The sequence below is a fragment of the Dipodomys spectabilis genome, unplaced genomic scaffold (genome assembly GCF_019054845.1).
Source record: "Dipodomys spectabilis isolate Male_0828 unplaced genomic scaffold, ASM1905484v1 ptg000069l, whole genome shotgun sequence".
NCBI lineage: Eukaryota > Metazoa > Chordata > Mammalia > Rodentia > Heteromyidae > Dipodomys > Dipodomys spectabilis.
The window spans coordinates 14,300,602-14,327,498 of record NW_024870746.1 but is presented as its reverse complement, the minus strand read 5'-3'; the positions used below and the strand labels follow the sequence as shown (position 1 = coordinate 14,327,498).

The 26,897-nt window shown below is 34.6% G+C and overlaps 1 protein-coding gene across 1 annotated transcript; it reads left to right on the top strand.

The window, feature by feature from the left end:
- Positions 1–529: 529 nt before the first annotated feature.
- Lyplal1 (lysophospholipase like 1) lies at positions 530–24,904 on the top strand. The gene is made up of 5 exons (XM_042682227.1): positions 530–673; positions 4,749–4,848; positions 14,116–14,285; positions 23,488–23,603; positions 24,505–24,904. Exons 1-5 carry the CDS (start codon positions 580–582, stop codon positions 24,742–24,744), a joined length of 720 nt encoding a protein of 239 aa, XP_042538161.1. The 5' UTR covers positions 530–579; the 3' UTR covers positions 24,745–24,904.
- The last annotated feature ends 1,993 nt before the right edge of the window (positions 24,905–26,897 follow it).

Here is a 26,897-nt window from a genome sequence, read left to right as displayed (position 1 = left end):
CTTAATAAATATGAGGTTCCATCTCCTTGTAGATCTGGTTTGTTAACTATTTGGGGGAGATGTAAAAAAACAAAAAAGGAAAGAGCACTTATTGTCGAGTTGGCTTCCCCTGAGTACAAATCCCTGCAAGCATTTGGTGTGAATTCCAAAGTGGTAGGTGAAATACAATCTGTTGAATTTTAAACACAGTTGGCAGAAATATTTCTGTGAAGGAGGTACTTCTGAATTTTATAATTGTGTTTAAAAATTCCACAGCAAATGCTTGAGATAAAAGATACCCATTCATCATTACAACAGATCACAGGAGGCTGACACCTCTGGAGAGCCATCCACATCAAACTCCCAGGACAGCAATACCCGACTCACATTTCACCCCAAGGATTCAAGAAGTTGCAGGCGCCCTCGCTAGCCCCGCGCATGCGCAGGGGGCGTGGGGGGGGCAGGCGCGCTCCCGTGCTTTTGAAAGTGCCACCCGGCCGGCGTGCTTGCGTGCTTGCGTGCCTGCGTGCGTGCGTGCGCGGCCCCGACACGGCAAAGAGGTGGGGCGTGGCGGGCAGGACTCGGGTCCAGGCCTGGGCGATGGCGGCGGCCGCGGGCCTAGTGCCCCTGGAGACCAGTATTGTGTCGCCCCTTGGAAGGCACAGCGCCTCGCTGATCTTCCTGCATGGCTCAGGTGGATTGAAGCTCTACGTCCTTGTTGTTGTTGTCGCGGCAGCTTGGGGCCCGTTCTCCTGTCGGTGGTTAGCCACCCCAGTGTTTCCCAGTGGAGGAGGTGCGGGGCCCATAGAGGGCCCCAGGGTGAGGGAGAGTGTACTCCCCCCCCCCCATGGCCCCCTTGTCTCTTTCTCTGTCTCTGTCTGTCTGTCTGTCTCTCTCTCTCTCTCTCTCTCTCCCTCCCTCCCCCCCTCTCTGTCTCTGTCTGTCTGTCTCTCTCTCTCTCTCCCTCCCTCCCCCCCCCCCTCCCTCCCTCTGCCCCCTGTCCTCTTTCCCCTCCCCTTCTCCCCTTCTCTCCTCTCCCCTCTCCCCTTGGTCATTGGATCGTTATCATCTGGATTCTGGCCATTTTGTCCTGGCCAGTATTCCTTCCCCAACATTCCAATGGAAGCCCTTGCCATGCCTACTCCCTGCCACCCACCCCCCACTCCCCCGTCCAGGTTCTAACACGATGTTTAGTGAGGTAAGTTGTTCTGCTAGGGGCAGTCGATTATCATTTGAGTACTGTTAGGGTCCAGACATTCGTGGTTTCTTTTATTTTATTTTTGCAATGGATTATTTGCCACTGTTTTCTCTCTGCAGTCTGAGGCTCCTGTAGGCAACTGAGATTCACAGCTAATATAGGTAATATTGATCACATATCTCTTTTCCCTGTGGCCCCGTGGTGCCAGGGCAGGTGTACTTCTCGCCTTTCCCTAGGCTCCGCTTTCCTGTTTTCTTGTTTCTCCCTCTGTCCCTTAAGCATAGAGTCAGCTCTGAGACCCAGGGTCAGGTCTTGTCCACCCTCTGCTTGCCCTTCATTCTTTTCATTCTTTTTCTTTATAACTTTTTTTTTTCTCTCTCTCTCCTATCTGTGATCATGTCTTTCTCCCCCACTGGATGGTGAGGGAGTCCCCTGGAAGGACCCTTTTTTAAATCCATTCATCAACAGTGTTTGGCCCATGGTAAGTTCTCAGGAATTTTTAATTTTTATTTCTTAAGAAATGAGATGCAGCCTGTGTCCTTAGGGAGCCTACCTAATTTTCAGAAACAAAAACAGTTCAATTAATTTGAGTCAGCAGTTCATGGGAGATCACAAGATGGTACACGATTTACTGCCAAATGAATTGTAAGGAAAGACAAAACTGTGGTTAGGCTTTAAGTCATTTGGAAGATGAAGACTGTGTCAGATTTTTCCAAGGAAGTTTCAGCTAAGACATGTGAAGGCTTACATGTGATGCTGATTGGAAGGACACAGGGATGAGAACAGAGCATGGGCAGTGGTGGTTCAACCACTAGTCCCAGTGTAAGTGGTAGTGAAATTGGGATTTGAACCCAAAGCTTTCTGACCGAAGTCAGCATTTGAGCCCAAAGCTTTACAACTCCCAAATCAGCATTTAGGGGTGAGGATGTGTGAAAAGCCCTAAACCAAGATGAATTGATGTTTAAAGGGAAAATACTGGTGAAGTCAATTTAGAACATAAGATGTCTAAGATCACGGCAATACAACTAGGAGACTGGTCTTCTGTTGCAGGTCCCAAAATAGGTACTCATCTGTTCTCCATACTATATTCCTCTCATAATAAGGTAACTAATTCACAATATCTTATAAATATCTTCCAGATTTTGTTATTCCAACCCCCCCCCCCCCCCCGTATTGTGGTTTATCTATATTTGTCCCTTTCAAATTACTGGCATTTTTATAACATGTAATACATGTCTTTGAAACCCACAGTCATGTATTGTAAATATACATATATGCACATATGTATATATAATAAATATATGTGCATATTTATATACTTATAAATATATAATAAATCATATCAGCATATTTCATAGAAATATTTCCTATTTCATTATAAATACAAATATATGTGCATATTATAGCTAATGAATATATACTATTATATACATACTATTATACAGACATACACATATATGTGCATATATATTTCAGTAATTTGGGCAGCAATTACAGTGTGATTCTTATATATTTAAATCTCCACTGAGGTATAGAAAAGTCTTACCTCAGGAATAGGCTTTTATCATGCAGGTTAGAGGCCAATGACTTTACATTAGACTTTGATGTATATGTCTCTATTATAGAATATGTTCTGGTTAATCCAAGTAGGGACAAACTAGTTATAATCGTGTATCATATTCTTGGAATAAAGTGCTGGCATTTAAAAAAGTCAGCTTTGTGAATGGATGTTGTTTCATGTAGTAATCAGGTTTTTTTTTTCAAGATTGAAAAAAAAATCTACTAGAAACAGCTCTTCCATTTAAAAAAAAAAATCACACAAGTATCTTACAAGAAAAATTTCCTAGAACATAGCTGTAGAATAGCATACAGCATGAAAGGTATACATTGCCAACTTAATTTGAGTCTTTCATACTTTTTTCAGTCTGCCAAATTAGGTTAATACACTTTGCTAATTTGCTCCTCTGAGATCCCATGGTTCTCAGTCATAATCATCATACTTGTAATTACTTAATTTAGGGTCTGCATTCCATACTAAATCAGAAGGTTCAAGAAGGTCCCAACCATGTGTATCTCGTTGAGATATTTCTTCCCACATAATAAGAGTTCATGAGTTGACTTAAGTTGATCTTGCTGCAGTCTCCAGTAACCTCTGTGTTGATAAGTCTAGTAGACATTTTTCCATTAAACCTTCTTCTTACTTGAATTTGAGCAAAACAACTGTTCTTTTGGCTTTCATTTACTTGGTTATTCTCCTGTCTCTTCTTTCCGGATCCTTTCTGTCTTGGATCCTTAGCATTTTACCTGTCCTCAGCCTCACTTTTTTTTCCTTCTGTACTTCTCACCATCCTCTAGATTGAAGTTCATATAATTCAGCAACTCTTTTGGATGTCCTGGTTGTGTCACTACTGTTCCAGACAGTAGAAACCATAGCTTCATGGATAAAACAAAATGAACCTTGCCTTGGAAAGTTTATACTTAGTGAACTTGTCTATGTACTCCTTAACTAGATTCATTCTGAATAGAGTAAACCCTCTGCAGTGGTTATATTTGTCTTTCACATTATTTTGTGATTAGTTGGCTAATTACTGTGTATTATAATAAATCAATATTTCCCATCATTGCTATGCCAGCAGTGAACACAGTACCTGCACATTAAGTTACTCAATGGAAAATTCATGAATTGATGTTGTAATGACTCAATTAATTAAAACATTAGAGTTGTGGCATTTAAAATTTCTTCTTTACTACCACATAAGATCAACCTATTTACTTTCTTTTTTCCGTGAACAAATATTGTTATAGTCTTGCATGAATTTTGATTATTTTTCAGACAACATGTCAATTAAATTCTGATTTCTTCAAATTGAAAATAAAAGGACATGGATTACTCCCTTTGAGGGGTGTTATTTTAACTAAGAAAATGAATTAGGCTGGGCTAACTATAAAAGTGTAAGGAGCAGGGCGCCAGTGGCTCATGCCTGTAATTGTAGCTACTTAGGAGGCTGAGGTCTGAGAATCGCAATTCAAAGCCAGTGTGGGCAGAAAAGTCCATGAGACTCTTATCTCCAATAAACCACCAGAAAAATCAGAAGTGGCACTGTGGCTCAAGTGGTAGGGTGCCCGCCTTGAGTTGAAGAGCTGAGGGACAGCGCCCAGGCCCAGAGTTAAAGCCCCACGACTGACAAAAAAAAAGAAAAAAAAAGTGTAACAATCGCATTAGGAACTTTATTATTTAAGATAAGAAAAAAGAGCTAGGTAAGGGAAAAATTCCCTTTTTTAGGAAAATCAGTTTGTTGATTGTTATACCCATTTAAAATGAAGAAACCTGAAATTCAAGTTTAAAGAAAGTTGAAACTATTGTAATTAAAAGTGTACTGTTGATGTCTGATCAAGCATGAAAAATTATGTTCCAAACAGGGATTTTTTTTTCTATGGAGATTTAAGAATTCCTGATCCCAGCCTTTGTTTTACTTGAAAGTTATAGACTGCTTACTTAAGTTATAGACTGCTTTTAAATGCACTACATTATTAAAATGTTTATCTTACCATAGATTTTGTGATTCATCAGGTGATTCTGGACCAGGATTTAGAAAGTGGATCAAACAGGTTTTAAATAAAGATTTAGCATTCCATCACATAAAAGTTATTTATCCAACGGCTCCTCCCAGGTATGTAGTCATTTATCTCACTTTCAAGATGACCCTGTGGCAAAAAAAATATATGTAGGTGTGCCAGCCAGATGTTTAGAATGTATTCTTTATTTTTCAGTTCAATTCTTGGGCCAAGTTTTGCCAAGTGAATAATTTTTCTCTGCTAAACATACTGTACAGCCCTAGATTTATACTGTATCCCAAAGTGGCCTGCTAGACTCTGCTTCTTCTTGCCCTGCATATTGCTCATTGTTCAAACCCTCTCTTCTCAATCACCTCACAACAAAACCTTGTCAGCAAAAGTCTTTCTAATAATTCAGTTAATACAATTCAGAATATATGGAAGAGAGGTTTATGACATCCTTTCCACATTTAAAAAGGTTATTTAGAAATAATGTTGTGTTTTTGAATAGGTAAACCAGGAATGTGCAGTTGGGTATTTAGCAAATATTTAGATTTTATAACCTATTTGTATGTTTTTTTAAATTTCATGGTAATAAAACTAGAAAACTTGGAAAGTCAGAATGTTTTATTTTTCTATTCGCTTAGTGTCAAGGAGAAAAAGAACCAGAATTTCAAAGGTCTTTTTTAAATTTGATAATATGATGATAGGTTGACATTGGTCAAGATGCATGGTAATAATAAATTGACATGTTGAATTGAAACCCCTTTTTACAACTGCTTAATGATAATAATAAAATCATTTTAAAAAATAATTTACTTCATTGAAAGCCTTTAAAGAGATAGCAGAAAAATGATAATATAGGATTTAAAGAGGCAAAAAAATTATTGTTTTAATACAAAAAGACTTTGGAAGTTTTGTGGTTCAACACAAGGCCTGTTGACCTGGATTGTTTTTTGTGTAATTAGTTGAATATCTTTGAAATTGTTTAGGATAAGTAATATTTGGAAGGAATACTGATATTTCTATGGTAATGAGAAAGATATACATATTGTAATCTAAGTATAAATGTAATTATACTATTGCATATAAGAATACCATTAGAAACGGTATTAATATATTAATATTAATTAATATTATTGGAATTTTGTATGTTATCAGCAATTGTGATATGAATTCTACATTTGCTTTTATCAAACTTTAGATTGGACATTTTGCAGAGTCTGAATATTCTCCTGTATATTAAGTATTTGTGGATACCACTGTGATCTAGTCAAATATATTATCATTGAAATGATTCATTTGAATTCTTAATAACTTATTATTACATATTCCTAATCAATACTATTTGGACATCTAACCAGGTATTTGGACTACACTAACAGAAATGTAATATGAACTACATATATAAATGTAAATTTTCTTAATACCACATTTAAAAGGGTGAATCAGATAAAATTCAAGTTCGTCATTTATTTAACCTAGTATATTCAAAATATTCTTCAGCATGCATCCATAATAAGCATTAAAGTGAAATATTTGTGCAACATGTAAATCATACCTCAATTTATATACTATTTAATTGATTAAATTTAAATTAGTATTAGTAATTCAGTCCGTAGTTGCATTAGCCAGGGGCTGCCATTTTGAACAGCATATATTCCCATGGCGTATGTAGAGAGCTACTGTTACTCATCAAACTACCATTTTTTAAGTACAATGCTTATAGCCTAAGTTTCCACTTGAGGTTTAGCTCAAGTGATAGAATACCAGCTGTGAATAAAAACAATAAGTAAGAGCTCAACACCCCAACTTCAAGTCCCAGTACCTGGACCAGAACAACAAGAAAATACCAAAACACAACCTATTCAGACTTACTTTGTTTTGGGTTCAGTATTAATGAGGTGTGGTTCTTTTCTAATTTTTATCTTTTGTGTAATTTGTCATATTTATTGACTAAGTTTTTTGTATTTTAGTGCTTTCATGGATTATATTGTTTCTCTTACTCAGTTTCATTAGTAGTTTTTCTATTCTCTTTCCTTTTTTCTTGGTTCTGCTTGCCCTAAAGAGTTATCAGGTTTATTCATCTCTTTTATCCAACTAACTTAGACTTTGCTATTTTCTTGTAGTTTTCTACTTCATTTGTACTAATCTTATGGTCCTTATTTCCTTGTATTTTTCTTAAAGCTACGTATTTCTTGCTAATCACTACTTCAGCTATCTATAGTCTTTATTATTAATATTTTAATTCTTTGTGTTCCCTTCATACTCTCGGTGTTTTTTTTTTTTTTTAAGAAACTACTGCAATCAACAGTTTCATTATGGTCACAAATTTTGTGGGGTAGGAATTCAGAAAGGGTACAATAGTGGTGAGTCAGTTGTGTTCTGTTGTTTTTCGGGCCTCTCCTGGGAAACCTTGAAGGCTGGGTGTGACTCATGACTGCTGGGGCCTGGAGCCATCACAGAGGCTTACTCACATTATCTGGCAGCTAGAGCTGGATAGTACTAGCTGAACACTTTCCTTGTATCTTGTTACTGTAACACCTATGTGAAACTCTACCATATGGATGCTTGTGCTTCCTGGTAGAATGGAGTTAGGGTTGGAAAAGCAGATGACCTCAAGAGAATGAGGAAGCTGTATTAAGAGATGGTGTTAGTAGTTTCGTTGCTCTGTGTGTGTGTGTGTGTGTGTGTGTATTTGTTGCACTATTTGAGCTGTGATACTCACTGGGATTTATTTTATGGCTTTGCATCTTGTCTGTGTAGAAGACTATTATATATTTTTTGTATAAAGTTCTATAAAAGTAGAATCATTGCAGGTAGTTAATATTCTTCAAATTTTGTCTGTTTAGTGATTTTTTTTTAGTGGTTCTATTATTTACCAAGGGAAGGGATGTTAAATCTCCAACTACAATTGTAGACTAATTTGTCTTTCTTTTATTTCTACTAATATTATTAGACATATATTATTAGACACATACTCTTGTGTAATTATTTTTCCTGTACTAATACCTACTTTTATCTTACACAATGGTAATTAAAGTGTGCATCTGCTTTCTGTGTGTATTTTATACTTTTCCTCTCATTTTGGTGTATTATGATTAGTACTACATGGGAATTCTTTGTGTAGCCTGTTTTTTATAACCTAATTTCTATCAATTGTGTTTAAAAATGTTTCCTATATACAATGCATAGTAGGCTTTATTTATTTATTTTTAACCAACCTGACAGTTCTACCTTTTGAATGATTTGTTTAAGTCCCTTAAATTTTGTGTAGCACTGAATTGATATGTTTGAATTTAGGTCTCCTACCTTACACTCTGCTTCCTCCTTTTTTAAGTTATATGGACTTTTTAATACTTCAGTTTGTTACCTCTTCTTTTTTTTTTCCTGATTGTGCTAGGGTACAATATACAAAGCAAGTCTTTCTGTCTTAAGAGGTAACTATAGAACCACAAATTATGTCGTATTTTAATTGTCATATATACTTCATCAACATATGTTGAAAACCCATCAAACAAGGTTATATATAATTGTGTTTTAAATTGTCATGCCATTTTAAAGAATGCAAGAGGAAAACAATCGTCTATTGTGTTTACTTACTTGTGGTCTATAATAGCTTATTGTTGTGATTAAATTCTGAGTTACCCTTTTGGTCATAAATAATCCTTTTCCTCAACTATATTTAATAGACATTTTAAATCAGCTTAGTGTGAGCAAGCTAAGTAAAGTTCAACAATTAGTTTGCTGTATTAATTAAAATGGAGACCATTGTGGTATTTTTTTCATTCCTTTATTGAAATACTGAATAAAGACTTTCATTTCTGTGATATATTTTTGCTTTACTTGCAGTAAGAGGTTGTTTTCTTAGTTTGGGCTTACTACACTAGAATTCATATTTAAATAATTTTTAACAAGCTATTTATTCGTTATATGATGATATAGTTTCCCTTGGTTTTTGAAAAGTTATAAAAGGACTAAGACTTGTGTGGTGCCACCACTCTTTGGGTTTGCAATTTTTCCAAATAAAGTGCACGTTTATATTTTTATCAAATATGTGTTGTTAAATATCTTAGGCACATTTGATTGAGGCATAGTAACAAGGATTTGTCTTCCCTTCTTCACTTAGAATTCATTTTGAAGCATATCCAGAGATCCTTCACCTGATACCAATTTTATGCTATCAGCGCATTTGTCAGGAACTCCACTAATGAGTAAATAGCTACTTTGGAGACATAGTGTACATCTCTGGTAAATATTTTAAATAGAATATTTAAATACCTATTAGCGCATATGACTTTTTTTTAGAAGCATGTGCTTTCATTCAGTTAGGTTTTTAAAGAAAAAGAAAAACTTGTCCATTTTCTAGAAAATATAAAAGTTTTAAGTCAAAGCATATCCAGAACACAAATGAAACAATTTTAGACATTCTATTTCTAGCTGACATAGATCATTCTCAAGTGACACCAATGATTATTGACATTTGCCATTCAGCAAATGCTTATGTAGTATGTATCTACTATATACCAAACTTTGTTCTGAGCCCCTTGTGGAGAAAAAAAAGTCTTTGCTATGAGAGAGCTCAAGCAGAGATAGAAAATAAAAAATAAATATAAATATAAATAAAATACAGTAAAATACAATTTTCTTTAAAATGACAAAACTAGACACATTACTTTTTAAATATAAGTACACATTTTATAAAAACAGTTGAGTTTTCTGTTATAAAAATAATGTAACCAGCTGGATGCAGGTGGCTCACACCTATAATCCTAGCTACTCAGGAGAGGCTGAGATTTAAGGATCATGGTTCAAAGCCAGCCCAGGCAGGAAAGTCCGTGAGACTCTTATCTCCAATTAACCACCAGAAAACTGGAAGTGGCACTGTGGCTCAGGTGGTAGAGCACTCGCCTTGAGATGAAGAGCTCAGAGACAGCACCCAGGTCCAGAGTTGAAGCCCCATGACCGAAAAAATAAATAATGTAACCAAAACTGCATCATGTTGCATCATTTAAAAAAATTTATTTAGAATCTAGTTTAATAGAAAACAACTCAATTCTGATATATGCTGCTGAATTTGTTCTGTTACTTTTTGTTTTGGTTGAAATACAGCTGAATACAAATAGGTATGAGGTTGAAGAGGAAAAGAAAATTTAGTCTCAAATAATTATGTACAGAGCTATAATTTCAAATGATGATAAATGTCATTAAGACAGTTAAGTGAGGTATAGGATAAGGTCTTTGTGTGTATTGCAGATAGATGTGGAAGTTGGAGAGTCAAAGGAATGCCCTGCAGAGGTGATATATGAGTTGAAAACCTAAATGATCAGTGGGAGCTTACCTTGCAGTTAGGTGGTAAAGTGCATTCCAGTAGAGGGAAAGCAGATGCAAAGCTCCCACGTTACTAGTGAAGCTGGAGACCAATAGGACTGGGGCACAGAGGGAGCTGGAGGGGGTGGTAGGAAATGGTGACTGAGGAAGAATCCAGGTGGTTATCTTATGAGCTGTGAATGACTTCTGATTTCATGACTTTAGAGAAATACAGTTCAAAACAAAACTTGGAATGAAACTTCTTACTGTTCAAGTACTTTGGATGTTTTCTTCTTGCTTGATATTTTGCCAGCCTGTAATGGGTTGATTGATTGACTTAGGAACTACACAGATGTTCTTTGCAAACATATTTATTTATTGTGGTAATGTCTGAGCTGTTTTATACCAGCTAATAAAGTGATTTATTTGAGGAAAAGGTGAATGAGCAAAACATACGTGCCAAATGTTTTAGTTGTTTAAAAAACAATCTTTTATTCCTTATTTAAAGGTTATTCTAACATCTTAAGAGACTTATACATTGTGATTGTTTTTTTAACATAAAATAGTTCTAAAGTACTTTGTCCCATTACATTTTTCCAATTATTCCTTTTGATTGTAAAATTTAATTTTCTTGAAGAAACTAAAGAATAATAAATATCTCCCAGATTAGTAAACTACTTCATTGGGATCCTAGATGCCTGGATCATCTATCTAATTAAGTAAGGCATTGTCAAAGGAAAAGAACCTTAGGTAAGTGTCATTTTTTCCATTTATGGCTGAAGTCCCAGCATGATTCACATGTTAGCCTATGATATCATCCTTATTTAAGTGCTTAGACAGACAAATAAACACTTTGAGGAATAGCAGAATAAAATGGAAAGGGAACTAGCAAGAATTCAAATAGGTAACAGTCTACTTTGAACTTTGGAGTGAATGTAGTATATTCAATTTTGATTTAAAACTTCAGATATATTAGTGGCAATCTGAATATAATTTGTGGGTTCATTTTGTCTGATAATGACTGTGTGGAAAGCAATTGCTTCCATTTTCAGGGTCCTTTTAAGAAAGTTAAAACCTGAGGTGGTTTCTGGGAAGAGAAAGGTTTGAATATTTTCTGCCTTTTCTCCAATTTATCTTCTGTCTTGAGCCAGTCCCTTGAGGGTCAGAACACTTGTGGCAACCAGGGAGAATTTAGGCTGCCTGATAGGATTTTCTCTTTCACACCAGTTGAGAACCTAGGAGAAGAGCAGTAAAGGTAGAGGATGGAGAATTCAGCTACAAAAGCCTGTCTTGCCCTCAGGATTTATCCAAGCATTAATTCTCAGTGGATAATGCCAAATTAATTGACATTTTAAAAATATTTCCAAGTAAGTACTTTTAAAATCTACTGAATGTTTTGATTAATTTCTTCAATAAATTAGGAACATTGAATACCTAATAACAGGATGAAATTAAAACAATACAGAAAGGTAGGAGGAGAAGGACTTACCTCATACAACTTCAAAATATTCACTAAAACCACTCTATATATAAGAATAAGTTCCTCTTGGATTTAAGATTTAAAAGTTAAAATACAAACAAAGCTCTTAGTATGTATGAGATTTTATGTAGTCAAACCTATGGGTTAGGAAAAACAAATCAGGAGAATCTGAAATTTAGCTTAAAAATATTATAGCAAATGTAAAATCTTTTATTTGGTTAAAAATATTAAATTCATAATATTTATTAAAAATAAACTTACAAAAATGGTTGAAAAACAGAAGGCAGATACTTGTCAATATAGACAAAGTGCTCTTCTGAACTAACAAGAAAAAATTAAAACCCCAATGGGACATGATAGCAAATATCATCAGCCACAGTTGTCACTTGTGTGTAACTTTGGATTAGGCAGTAATCACTCAGAAACATGTGGGAATTGCCTACAAAGGTACCTGATTCAATTTTCTGAGGACAGGGTATGTTCTGAATCAATATGCAAATTGTGTTTGCTTTGTATCTACTGCAGTAGGTACTACAGGAAAAAGGATAATTTTACCTTTCTAGTAGAAAGTAAATTTTAACCTCCCTTAAGAAAGCAATTTTGAAAAAAATCTATCATATAGAAATGTAATGTGTACTTTCGATCTGGCAGGCTTATTTATTTGGCCTTACTTCAGTGAGATGGTGAGCTCCATTAAGAATAAAAATCTCACTACATAAAAATGTATGTGTATATGTGTTTAATGTAACATTCTTCTTAGTATTTATCACGTGGGTAACCAAATAAGTGGCCAGTGAGTAAGATGGCTGATTAAATTGTAGAACATCATACTTTTAGAGAACAACATAACTGCTTAGAAGATTGGTACAAGTTATATCAGATGGATGGATTTCTATGAGGTTGTTAAAGGAAAAGAAAGTGTACAACACATAAAACAAAGACAGGTAGTAGGCATATTTCATTATTGTATAACAGCAGTGTCCAAAACGCTTTATAAATGTATGTTTCAATAAAAAGTTAGTAAAAATTGAAGGAACTGTTTCCAGATTATTACCATGGAATAGTATTGAAGAAAAGACCATAAGAGAGAGAAGGGAAAAGATGAAGAGATGAGCAGATGGTAGATATTTTAAACATCAAGCCAGGGTATGGTGGCCCACATCAATATTCTCAGCTACTCATTTGTGATTATTGGGAGGGCCACCCAGAGCAAAATGCTAGTGAGAGGCCTTAGGCGTCTCTCACACAATCTCACCAAATTAATTGAGCTTGCGAAATGGGAGAATCAAATGTCCAGGCTGGCCCGGAAAAAAAGCACTAAAAAAGAGCTGCTGGTTCAAGTGTTAGAGCACTAGAATCCTGGGTCCCCGAGTTCTGTTCCTAGTGCTACCAACAACAACAAAAATATTCAAAGCATGTGTGAATAAATGTGTATGATTATTACATATACATTATATATAAGGTATACTATATTTGTAAATTTTTGTGTATATATATGATAGGGAAAAAGCACTTTTTAAAGGAAAAAATCTGGCTTTACAAAGTTTAAAACGTTTGTTGCAAAACAATGTTTGTTACATGATTGCTTGAGTAAATATGGGATTGTTTGAAGAGTATGGGATTTTTGTTAAATTTCAGTCTGAGCACCTTTGGTGGTTCTAAGAATCTTTGCAAATACTCTCGTCACCAGGCTCCCAGTGAGGATGTCAGTTTGTTTTGGAGTGGTAGATTTGGTACAGAAAAACGGTGGAGTGCTTCCCCTCTTCCTTTTAGCACAATGCCATTCTTCTTAAAGATTGTGGTAATAAAAATACATATTTTTTTTCTTTTCTTTTTCTTTTTTTTTTCTTTTGGTTGGTTGCTTCAGTGACTGGAGAAGAGAATGTATAGCTAAATCTGAGATGGCACGGAGGTATAGCTATAGGAGGAATCTGTGTCTATGGTGATCAAAGAGAAATCGTCATCGTTACAGATGCCATTCAGTCACTGTGGGTTTTTCACCACTGGCTATCTTTGCTTGTGTATAAAATGAATACCTTCTTCACAACTAAGTAAAGAGAAATTAGGATTTACCACATGATCAGCAGCAGCTTTGCTCAAGTGCTCCTGTTCCTTGTCGAAATTTTTGTTCTCAAGTATATCCCCCTGTATCTCTTGTAAATGCCTGCAGAGATCTCTGTGGATCCTGTCATTCCTCTTTTATTTACCTTTCCCAGTACTGGATTTGAACCCCTTAACGCTACTGTAATTACTCAAAACAATAGGTTTAATGCACTGATAATTATATAACAGACACAGATACAGTGTTATTATTACAAAGGATTATAATGAGTTAAGATGTATTAGGACTATAATTCTCCTACCTCTTAAAGATGGATAGGTAACTAATAGTGCTGAATTCGCTTTCGTAGGTTTTAATAGGCTCAGTGTAAGTATAGGAACTTCAATGCCATGTGCATTGGGTCATCTTTCATTTGATTGTTTAACAAAACTCAGAAAATTAAGATTGTTCCATACCCTAATCTTGTGGAAATTACAGCTACTATTTTAATATCGTCTGTTGTTTTTGTCCCTCTTCCTTTGTTTTAAACAGGCCATATACCCCTTTGAAAGGAGGAATCTCTAATGTGTGGTTTGACAGAATTAGAATAGCTCTTGACTGCCCGGAACACCTTGAATCAATCAATGTAACATGTCAGGTGCTTACTGATCTGATTAATAATGAAGTAAAAAGTGGCATCAAAAAGAACAGGATAATATTAGGTAAGGCCTTTATATATTTGTTAATTAATTTTTCTACTTTTATCTCATTCTATACATCTATATACATTTCACATTTTTAGAGGTCTTTGTATATCAATTTACACATTCATAGTTTTAAATAAACTACATAGTAAGGGTTTCAAAATGATTGTAGTCAGAAAGCTCATAAAAGGATTTTCTTTTTGAATAATAGCATATTTTACATCTCTTCTCTTTTTTTGAAAAAATAGATAGCCTAGACTGTTTTCCAATTTATGATCCTTTTGTTCAGATTGCTGGGATTTCATTTCCATTTTTAAGGACAATTGAAATTGTCTTTGTAGTTTAATTTTTAGCTGACATTCATTTCCATTTTTAACTATTTTTAAGTTTTATGAATATAAGATTAAATTATTGCTGCCCTCATTTAATTGAATACATGGTCACTATTTCTATCAAATTTATAAAAGCTTTACTTTTCTGAGTAACTATTACAAATTGAAATATTTGTACACTTCTGTTAATATATTTTCAGTTAGTCCTTTATTCTACTTTATTTTACAGGTCTTTATTCTACTTAATTACCTTCTTCTCATCTATCAAATATACAAATTAATATAATCGATTCCTCTAATTTTTCATTGGAGTAAGATGAAGCATATGGAATGTGAGCAGTATAGAGCATGTTCTGGTGAAAGGGTTATCCCCAGTGTAACTATTTTAATAGTTGCATTGCATAAAGAAATTATAAATTCTGTTTAATGTTGAAATACAAATGGAAATTTTGTACAGATAATATTTGGGTAAATTCAATTAATAATCAAACTATGAAATTTGTGTTCACTGAAATACTGTGCTGCCCATTGATTTATAAACAGATGTAATGTACTAACAGATAAAGGCCATTGTTTTCTTTATTAGCTGTGATTTCTACTGTAGTTAAAAGCAGTATGGCTTTTAACTTAGTGACACCATCTTCTTGTCTGTTTCCTCATCTGTGTTTATCTCTTTCTGTGTTTAACATAACTGTATAACTCTAGTCAGATATCCATGGAGTACTTTGAGAGTACTAGGAAGAACACAGGAAAGGAACTCTAAGCTCAGCCTGTGAAACAGAAGATAGAATTTGAAATGTACACAAGATTTCACGATTCAATCTTTAGCAAATACTTCTTGTCTCATGTGTGTGTGTGTGTGTGTGCGCGCGCACGCGCGTGTGCATGCACGTGCGTGCACGCTGGTCCTAGAGCTTGAACTTAGGCTCTGGGTTCTGTCCCTAAGCTGTTTGGGCTTTTGTTTGTTTGTATGTTTTTGTTTTTGCTCAAGTCTGGCTCTCTATCATTCTGACTTTCCTGCCTGGGCTAGCTTTGAACAGTAATCCTTAGATCTCAACCTCCTGAGTAGCTAGGATTGAAGGTCTTTGAGCCTCCAGCACTGAGCAGCAAATATTTCTCTATTTCTGCAGTACAAAGTGTTTTCTATGCTCAAAGGGAGACATAGAAAAATAAAACAAGCTTTATCTCACAAATTTCTTATAAACTGGAGTAGCCATAAAGTGCTTGAAATTAAAATTGCAATCCTCCTGGGCTGGGATAAGTACAATAACACTCTATTACCGATAGCTCTGCAAAGAGATGACCACATATTTCCCTTTTTATTTCCCTGTCACAAAGTCTGACACAAAGCTCTGGAGATTCATAATGAATAACATAACCTGGGAAGTGAATTAATGATTTAAGTGATTAACATGTACTGTAGACACTTAGAGGAGGAGAGATTTATTTTTACCTGGGACAGTAAGAGAGGATATACTAGCACGGAGGCAGTGGCATTGGAGATGCAAATTACTGCAGTTTTACTTAGAAATTTAAGTATAGAGAATGATAAGGGAAGTAACATAGAAAGACAAACAATAAGCCTGGTTTTGATCTTACTGGAAATGAGCTGCTATGACAGAAAGTTTGTTGTCTGACTAGGAAGTACTTGTTTACTCTTATAGGCAGGCCAAGGGACCTTGGCTTATAGTGATAACATTAATGGGCTCAAATCTGAAGTCTGCTACCTCCTAGCTGGACATTGTTTCATTACTCCTGCTGCATAAACTGTAAAGTAGCGATAATACTACACTATCTTTTTTTGGGGGGGAGGGAGGAGATGATGCTTATTAGATATTTTTTCAGTCAATCCTCTTCTAAAATAATCTTTGATCCCTTTTTATCCTATTCTATGGGTGTAATATTCATATAATTGGTGCAAAATACCCAAGTCAGGTATTTAATTAGAACTCTGATTTCAAATATTAATAGAATTCAAGCCACCAGGCTTACACCTATCATCCTAGCTAAGAAGTCTGAGATCCAGAGAATTGAGGTTCAAAATCCAACCAAAGTCTTAACTGTAGTTTTGCCACTTTGTCAGAAGAGCATTTCCTTTATCCCCTGTGTCTGGGATGATAATTATCCCCTACCTAACGGGATTTGGACAGTCAAATTCATTTATGTGAAATACTTAGACTCATGTTAAAAATCTATTTTCTTGCTATTATTTTGTACTCTTTATACTCTAACCCCATGGTAACTAAACACAAACTATTTGCCACATGGAGCCTTGTAGGGAACTTTCTCCCATGTACTTGCTTTTTACTAGTACTGTCTGCTCTCTGCTTCATCGCCCTTTTATATTAAACAGAAATTTCTGCCCAATGATTTTATATTGATTTTTGTACTAATATCTCTATATCAGTATTAATTTAAGGTGCTCTTCATGACATTGTGAGCCTAACAGCAAACAGAATTGGATATAATTATTATCATTCCAGAAGTGAGAACACTAAACTTTGAAGAGATTACTGGCTAATGTAGCATGAGATTAGAACCCAAGGCTTTTGAATTAGTCAAGAACTTTGTATTATGATGAGATTCCTTTTGTGTCCACTAGGTGGTGTTAACTTGTTAAGAGAAAATACTGTTATAATTTAGGTGTGACTTTTGATCTAGAATGTAAATAATCCTACAGATTGCATAAATAAATTATCAGCATTTTGACAATATGAGAATATATTCATACCTTTGACTTAGGAAGGAGCAAGGGCTTCTAGGACCAGACTTGAGTTAGTTACATTATGATCTAAGTAGGTACCATAAGGGAAGGGAATAGTTAAAAGGAATTACAATCTATTCCTAAAACTGAACATTATACAACTGTTAAATATGGTGTAAATACACACACATGGAAGGAACTCAGTTTCAGTTTAGTTTAAAATGTGTATTTTAAGTTTTTTAAGTTTTTTCAATCAGTATTACATGCAAGAAAAAGCAAGCTATTTAAAGCTGTAGTGAGTTTAACCAGTGAAATGAATCTTTAGAAAACATTAAAATTATGTGTATACAGTAAGGTTTTAGGTAGCTCATTTTCTTTTTGTACTTCTAGGAAATTCTATAGTTTCCTATAATAATGCTTAGAACAAAAATTAAATGAAGGAAAGTTGGAATTCCAAGTTGCTCTTTCTGAACTCTTGGTGTTCTGCTGGAGCTAAAAGTCAGGAATGAGAACACACACCTACATAACATTTATGTACATACACACACACTTTAATTAGTTAAACATGTTAGATACTAGCATCTTTAACAACAATTACCCTGACTATAAAGGCCTGGAACTATTGTCCTAACAATTTTTCATAGAGAGAAATATTTTATCCTATATATTTTGTAGGAGAGAAAAGGTACAAATTCATATGGTAGGCATAATTTTTATATTCCTAAAATCTTTTGTGAATTAACTTTAAAGAATAATTCTAATACTATATACATGAAATTAAAGAACTGCTGAAATTTGTGAGGGTGATTGTATTTTATTACATTTTTAAAATCCTGTTTGCTTGACAACAAACCTTTTATCCTTGGGATTTTGCTTTAAGATAGAGTATCTTAATTTTCCCAGGATTGCTTTTTATATATAGATTGTTTCTGTTTTATTTTATATAAAGAGTTTATAAAGTCAAGTTTATTATTTTTAACATGCTTTATTCAGCTTGTTAATCTTAAGTACATGTTGAAATGTTGACTCTTGACATTTTAAATACTTCACAAGCAACTATAAATATCCATTAGAACCACTACCTACAATGAATTTACTATTTTCTATTTATTTATTGAACACAGTATAGTAGATTGTATGTAGACTGTTAGATGGAAAATTGAGTGACTAGTTCTTTGTGTTAAATTAAATTCTCTTTTAGAGAAAATATACAACAATCCTTTTATAGTAGTATCCCATCCTCAAGGATTTGTATTTTCGACGAATTGTTGGATACTTCCCAAGATTATAAGTGGGCAAGTTAATTAAAGTAGTAATATTTCAATAAGTTCATTTTTCTTCATTGTAACTTCTAGAATCAAACACAAAGTGAAATGTCTGCAAGAAGCATTTACGTGTACAGTAGACCATTGGAATCCAAATATTCCATCATTGTTTCCTTACACTGCAGATTCTCAGGATGCTTAGAGTTCAGTATTTTAGGTATTGGATTTGTTTTTCCCACAATACTATCCAACTTCCACTAAAGACATTCTACGTTTAAACAAATCTCAGATTTTTACTTTATCAGTTTATAAGCACATTCACTTTTATGCTGATTTGGGGAGGGCACTGTTTGCTTTTGGGAGGAACATTTTCACAAAATCAGGGGTAAGGAAAAACTCAACATACACACAATGATTTAAACACAACTGATGATAACTCAGGACTGACTGAGAGTTTCTCTGCATTAGCCAAGTTGTTCAAGGCATATATAGGGATTCAAAGGCTTTGTTTTGGAATTTCTTTTCACTTATTTTTTTTTAACTACATTTGCTTAAAATCCTACTTAGTAGGACTAATAAGAAGGCAGGGCTACTGTTTTCAAAGGAAATTTCAAGTGGGTAAATTTTTTATTTTTCTTTTGTTTCTTTAAAGTTAGGCTAGATCTGTCAAGGGACTCTGAAATCATGTACCGAGATTAGGTTTCTGAGTCAATAAACATGAAGTGTTGGAAGCATTCAGCAGCCAAATTTTCCAGGTAGATATGATTTTAAAGTATCTTTTTGCCTATTTATTTAGGTTTATCTTTTAATGATCTTTATTTGGACTTCAGACTTACCCTTCGATCACTTTTCATGTCTATAAACCCATTGAGGAGGGAGATAGAGATAACAGTATCACAATTTGAGGCCTGACTGGTCAAAAAGTTAGCAAAATGCTATCTCAGACAACAAGCTGGCTGTTGTCTGAAAATTTTAAACTAACACAAAAAGGGTTTCAGGTGTGACTGCATGGCTCAGAATGTAAAGCACCTGCCTGTCTGAGGCCCTGCGTTCAAACCTCAGTACTTCTAACATTAAAAATAACTTCATATTCAATATGTATTTTAACTGAATTGGTGGAGTTTAAAATGCTTTTAAATCACAGGTAGGACTTAGATGTTTTATAACTTCATATTTCAGTAAGCTAACCGTTAGTTACATGTGATTCTTTATAGCCAAAACTTAAAAATTAAAAGTTAAAATTTAACTTTTTGGTCACATTAACAAGACTTTAAATATTCACAAGCTATATTTGACCCAAACTAATTCAAGTTCTTGAATTTCTTAAGAAAATAACTTTATGGGGTCTGTTGGCCCAAGCTTGTAAGCCTAGCTAATTGAGAGGTGGAGATCAATGGTTTGAGTTGAGCCAGGGCATAAAAATAATTCAAAGAATTTCATCCTAACCAGTAGCCGCGTACAGTGTCAGATACCTGCCGTCCCAATAATAAAGCGAAGCACAAGTAGGAGAATTGTAGTCTTTGCAGGGCACAGGCATAAAATGCAATTTTATCTTGAAAGAGGACTGGTGGAGTAGCTTAAGTGGTAAAGTTCCTAAGTAAGCATCAGGCCCTGTACCACTACCACAATCAGTACTACTGCTACTGCTGCTACTACTACTACTACTACTACTACTACTACTACTACTACTACTACTACTACTAATATCACTTTTCATGCCTATAAACCCAGATACCAGCTTTAGTATCTGTAGCATATATATTTGTTTTAAATCATGACCACATTATTGCTATTTATTTTTACTCAATGTGCTTAATTTTGAATTATTTGTTTCACAGTTTTGGTTCTTGAACATATGATTTACACATAAGAGCTTTTAAAAAATAGTGATATTTTGTTAATGGGCCTAGAACTGAGTCTAAAAATTCTTTATAAGAAACTAGATTAGGAATGATTGGCCTGGAGCTAGTTATTCAGTTTTAGATTTTTCTAAGCTCTTAACTAGATCGGACCACATAAAAAGTACATTTTATGATGATAAATTTGTCTTTTTACAGAAACATTTTCCAAACTTTATTTTACATTGATTTTGTCTATCCAGTAACTATTTGTTTAGCTCCTCATGTGTTCCAGGCACTGTTCTAAACCTAGGGGATCTTTATTTTCTAAAATGGTAAGACATTCAGTTGTTCTGTCCTGGGCTTTTTTTTTTTTTTTTAAAGAAAAAGGGTTGTTTATATCTTTGTAAGCAATAGTATGAAGTTAAGATACTGCTTTATTGTTTATTACTTTAATTCTGTTATCTATGATTTCTAAAATATCAGTTAAATACAATTTATGAGTGTCACACTATGGTGTGCCCTGTGCTTGCCACTAGGCTCATAAAGACGAGGCCAGCGCATGGGCAGACACACCTGGCTCAGCTAGTCACATGCACTCAGTCAGAACTTAGCCATAGACTAAAGAGCAGAACCTTAAGAGATCTACAAAACTCATTTACATTCAAAGAACTAATAATCAGCATCTTTGTTCAAAATTCGTGTTTTTTGATAATGCATGTGATGTTACACAGAAAAACTTCGGAAGCAATGGTGTCTAGAGCTGAAGTGGAGAGACAGATAAAAGCTTAGAATTCTTCCTCATGTTGATTAATGTAAATTTTTAACTGCCAGCCATACTAGTCTTTTCTGTGGTGAGCTCTTAATATTCAAATGTGACTGATCAAAGGTTTGTAATTGCATAAATTTATAGGTAATACAGCTCAGTCACTTTTAAGTTTGGGGAAATCTGATGTACAAGAATAAATTGCACGCACACTTTTTAAAAATACTTTTTTATTCTAAAAATACTGTACAGAGGAGTTACAGTTACATGAGGAAGGTAATGAGTACATTGCCTGTCAAGCATTGTTATTGTTACCTCCTCCTTTGTTTTTCCCCTACCATCTCTTCCCTCCCACCTCCACAGCTACACCTCCCCCCCACACTGCCCAGACTAAATTGTAAAGTTCATTTTTCAACATAGTAAAGAAACATAGGTCCTATGGTTTCCCTTATTTGCAATAACTAGTATATGTCTGGGACAAGCAGAAAAGGTCAAAAGCTATGAACATATGACCAGATAACATGATGTTAAGCAAAATGAACCCCAAGATAGGGACACAAGTGTTTTTTTTTCTTTCTTGCTATTGTTTCTAACGTATTTATAATGTACTATGTGATTTTTTTGTTTCTTTGTATGTTCCTCCCCCACGGTATAACCCCTATTCTCACTGTATTTGATGTTGGTGCTCTGCATCTTGTATATACTTCTCTAATTTGGGGAGGGGAAGGATAAACAAAATGCTTAAATAAGGATACAGATTGACCCATTGTACCAATGTACATACACTTTTAAGATGTTGATGCTCCTTTTTTACACACCAAGCTTATTGATGAACTTTTATTAGTTGAAACTGAGTCTGTAAGTGTTAGAGAGGCAAGTCTCTTGATGATGTTTTTCAAAACTCCCTAATGGGCTACTTGGCGAGACAGTTAATTTGTTCTGCAATGTTGAAAACTATAGTTAGAGTACTTAGCATAATGGTTATTATTTATACTTTATGCCCTTTTAAGAATTCTACACTTCATAAACTGATAGTCTCTTTCAGATGTTGTATCTTGGGTCCTAAATATTATCTGCCTGTCCCAGATAAAGAGATCCTCTTTAATAACTGTCAGGATGATAGAAAATACATGAAACTTCTATTTTAAGCGATTTGAATTCCAGAAGTCCTAGCTTTTAATCAAAATGTGAGGTACAACTTTTAGGCAGGCCATCTGATCTCCTTTGGCCCCATTTCCCTTTATTTATAGGGGAAAGAAGATCATTATAGAAGATTCAAAGTTGTGTTCTCTAAGGGCTCAGCTTTATACTTTTAAGCGAAGGAAGACCGTAAGTTGGAAATTAGGAGACCTGGATACTGCCCCAAAGTATATTTTTCTGTTTCTGTGAGTGCATGGTTACATGATTTATTTTTCATATTTATTTATTCTCTCAGGAAATATAAAATAGATATTTTCTAACTATCACTGCACTCCTCTGGCCTGTAGTCAGATGTGGTATCACCAGCTTCTCTGCTCCTGTCACATTACACTCACCTCTGTATTGTTTCCTGATTTCTCATCCAAGTCCCCTTGAACAGAAGGTCCATGTGTTTTAATCTTTGATTAATAGTGTATTTTTGATACATAAAAGACTATGATACTCAGGAGGCAGAGAGAGGAAAAGGATGAGCTTGAGGCTAGCCAGTGCTGCCCAGCAAAACTCTGTCTCAGAATCCAAGGACTGGAGCATAGCCAGATATGGTGCTTGCGTGGCACAAATAAGGTATGAGAAAAGGAAAAAAATACCAACCATATCACTGAATTCCTTTATAAGTAAATTTATTTTATTATATCATAAGTCATAGTTATATCATAACTAGTTCATCAATTATTTTATCATCCTTCCTAATTCAGTGGCCAATAGGTACCAGGTAGAGCTAGAAACAGCTGTAGTTGGCAAGTAAGACAAGAAGGTGCATGGGATAACCTGAAATGGTACCCAGAGGATTTCTCTAAGAATAAAGCTAATATAGACATAGACATAGACATTGAAGTTCAAGTAAATAATGCTATTATGCTGTCGGTATAATTATGACTTACATTTTGAATTATATCCTTCTAGATAAGTCTATTTCACAAATCTCTTTACCAATGATATCACCATAGTAAGTCTTACTCCATGAAACCTAAAATAGACTAAATTTTGTTTAGCTAGCTAGCTATATCTTTAAAAGACTGAAATATTTTAAAATCATTTGTTAGAAACTACCATATAGTCTTTGAATCATCACACATATCCTGCTGCTTGTTTAAGCCCATTTTTGCTTCACTTAGGAGGATTTTCTATGGGAGGATGCATGGCAATGCATTTAGCCTACAGATTCCATCAAGATGTGGCAGGAGTGTTTGCCCTTTCTAGTTTTCTGAATAAATTCTCTGCTGTTTACCAGGTAAGTTACAGATGTGAAAAACAACTGCAAAAGGTTACATGAAAACTATAGATACATTGAAACTAAAAAAGAGTTGACAGTTAAGCAATAAAAATTGTGGTACAGTTACTATAAATTTAGCAACCCTTGGACTTCATTGTCAAATGAGTTCCAGGTGGTCATTAATGTTCAGGAAGTGCTTTCTGCAAAGAATATTGTTAAAGAGGAAAAAGCTAATACATGTGCATACACATGTATTATATATGTATGTATATATGTATTATATCTGTGAAAACTTAGTACATACTAACGATAAAATTGAAAGCCACTTACTTTTGGCTCACACCTGTAATACTAGCTATGCAGAAGGCTGAGATCTGGATGATCACGGTTTGAAGCCAGCCTGGACACATAGTCTATGTGACTCTATCTCTAGTTAACCAACAAAATACTCAACTTGGAGGCATGGATCAAGAATCATCCTTGAGCAAAATGTCCGTGTAATGGCACAAGGCCTTAAGATGAAGCCTCAGCACTGGCACAAAAATAAATATTGTGTCATGAGAATATTAAAATTCAAGTATAAAATTGATACTTAATTTACATTAACATGCAAATTGATGAACATGTATTACATTATTTCAGCCTCATTCCCAGAAATATAAATGATAAAGCAGCTACAGACATGAGAACTACTCTTTGGTTATACCCTGGAGCTTATAGTTCACATAACCACAGCTCTCTGGTGCCCAAACCCAATGATGTTCACAAGCCTGCCTCCTAATATTTACCTCACAGGGCACAACCTGATCTCTTTAATTATTGTAGTTTGGCTAAATTTGAATTTTTCTGCTCTTCATTTTCTAAGAACAAACTTAAATCAAATTTCTTCAACCTTTCCTTTTTCCTCCTTTTTTTCTAGGCTATTCAGAAAAACAATGGTGTGCTTCCAGAGTTATTTCAGTGTCATGGCACTGTGGATGAACTAGTTCTTTATTCCTGGGGTGAAGAGACAAATTCAATGTTAAAACATCTAGGAGTAAGCACGAAGTTTCATACTTTGCCGAAGTATTACCATGAAATAAGGAAACCTGAGCTAGAAAAGCTGAAGGCATGGATCCTTACAAAGCTTCCTGAAGAAGTGGAAGAAAATAATGAATGAATTTTGAAAGATTTATTGCTATATATGGAATGTCCTTGTGAAAAGTGACCTTTGTTGCCAAATTATAAATATAAATAGTTTACTCAATGAAGTAATTTTTAAAACACTTAGAATCTTAGAGAATATTATGATATTAAAGTTAGATTCATTTAAACCACCATCGATGCATTCTTTTTCATTTCTTTTTATAAACACTTGAAGACATTTTAAGTGCTTTAACATTTTAACTTAGATTGTAGAACGCTAACTATAAGCCAGGCTTCACTGTGTATGCTTGTAGTCCCAGCTACACAGAAAAGGAAAATGGAAGGATCACAGTTTGAGGCCAGCAACGAAGTGAATGAGACACTATCTGAAAAATCAAACAGGAACCAGCCACGATTATGAGACCTGTAAGCCTAGCTACTCAGGAAGCTGAGATTGGGAGGATTATGGTTCAAGGCAAGGGGAAAATTTGTGAGACTCCTACTCAACCAATGGCTGGGTGCATTTACTATTAGCCCAGATGGAGTGGAGAGTACAGAAGATTGTGATCCAGGTGTAGGTGCAGGCATACAGCAAGACCTTATGTCAAAACAGTGCAAAAAAGGGGTGGAGCTGTCACTCAGTGGTGAAACATTTGCCTAGCACACAGGAGACCCTGAGTTCAAATCCCAATGTTGCAAAACAACAACAACAGAATAAAGATTAGGGAAGATACCAGTGAAACATACGAAAGCAATATAAAAAGAATGAATGAAACATGGAAGTGGCGCTGTAGCTCAAGTGGTAGAGCACTGGCCTTGAGCTGGAGAGCTGAGAGACAGCGCCCAGGCCCAGAGTTCAAGCCCCACGACCGACAAGAATGAATGAAACAAAAAACTGGTTCTTAGAAAAGCTAAATAAAATTGATAAACTTTTGCAAATATGACCAACAAGAGAAGGGAAATAATCCAAATAAATAAAATTAGAGATGAAAATGGAGATGTCACAACAAATACAAGTAAAATTCAGAATATCATGCGGGAATACTTTGAAAGCTTTTATTCAAATTAACTGGAAAATCTAATAAGAATGGACGTATTTCTAAAGACTCAATTTAGCAAAATTGAACTAAGAGGATGGTAATCACCTACATAGACCAATAACAAGCAATGAGTTTGAAATATTAATATCCCAACAAAGAAAAGCCCAGAATCCAGTGGCTGAGTTCTATAAGGCTTTTGAAGAACATCAGTACTCCTCAAACTTTTCCATGAAATAGAAAGGGAAAAATTATTACTAAACCCAATTGTTTGAAGCTAGTATAACAAACTGGGCAGAGACACAACAAAAATAAAATTGTAGGCAAATGCCTTTGATGAACATAGGCATATAGTACTTGTTAACTGAACTCAACAACCAGAGTTTCACACACCAGAATACAGTTACAGGAATGCAGGTTATTTCAACATACATAAATGAATAAACAAAATATAACACATAAACAGAATCAAAGACAACTATCATGTGATTATCTCAGTTGATAAGGCAAAGACCTTTCACAAAATTCAATATGTTTTGTTCTGAAAACTGTAAAGAAACTAGAAATAGAAGGAATATACTTTAAAGTATTGAAAACTATATACAACCTATAGCCAACATCATATTAAATGGGGTAAAATTGAGACAATTTCCTATGAAATCAAGGATAAGACAAAGGTATCTTCTTTAATATACTAACAGAATTCCTATCCAGAAAAATACAACAAAAAAATGTAAATATTTGTAAATGATATGATCCTATTTCCAAAGGAACCTAAACATTTTACCCCAAACTCCTAAATATGATAAACACCTTTGGCAATATATTAGGTAATGAAATCAATACACAAAAATCCTTACACCAACAATGAACAAAAAGAGAGGGAAATTAGAACAATACCACAAGCAGTCACTTCAAAAATAAATAAAATGTAGCAATAAACCTAGCCAGAGACGTGAAAGACCTTTGCAAAGCAAGAAAAAATGGAGACATTTGAAGAAAAAAGTGGAAGACAATAGACAGAAACCCTCATGTTCATTTATTGGCAGAATAAACATAATGAAAATGTTCATATTGCCAAGAATAACCTACATATTTAATGAAATACTCTTCAAAATCCCAATGAGATAGAGATAGAAAAATTAATCCT

What these genes read in the sequence shown, in the direction of transcription:
- Lyplal1 (XM_042682227.1), top strand. Translation starts at nt 580, where the DNA reads ATGGCGGCGGCCGCGGGCCTAGTGCCCCTGGAGACCAGTATTGTGTCG. An exon ending in TATCCAACGGCTCCTCCCAG is followed by an intron (nt 4,849 to 14,115) that starts GTATGTAGTCAT and finishes TGTTTTAAACAG; the next exon opens with GCCATATACCCCTTTGAAAG. An exon ending in AAAGAACAGGATAATATTAG is followed by an intron (nt 14,286 to 23,487) that starts GTAAGGCCTTTA and finishes TGCTTCACTTAG; the next exon opens with GAGGATTTTCTATGGGAGGA.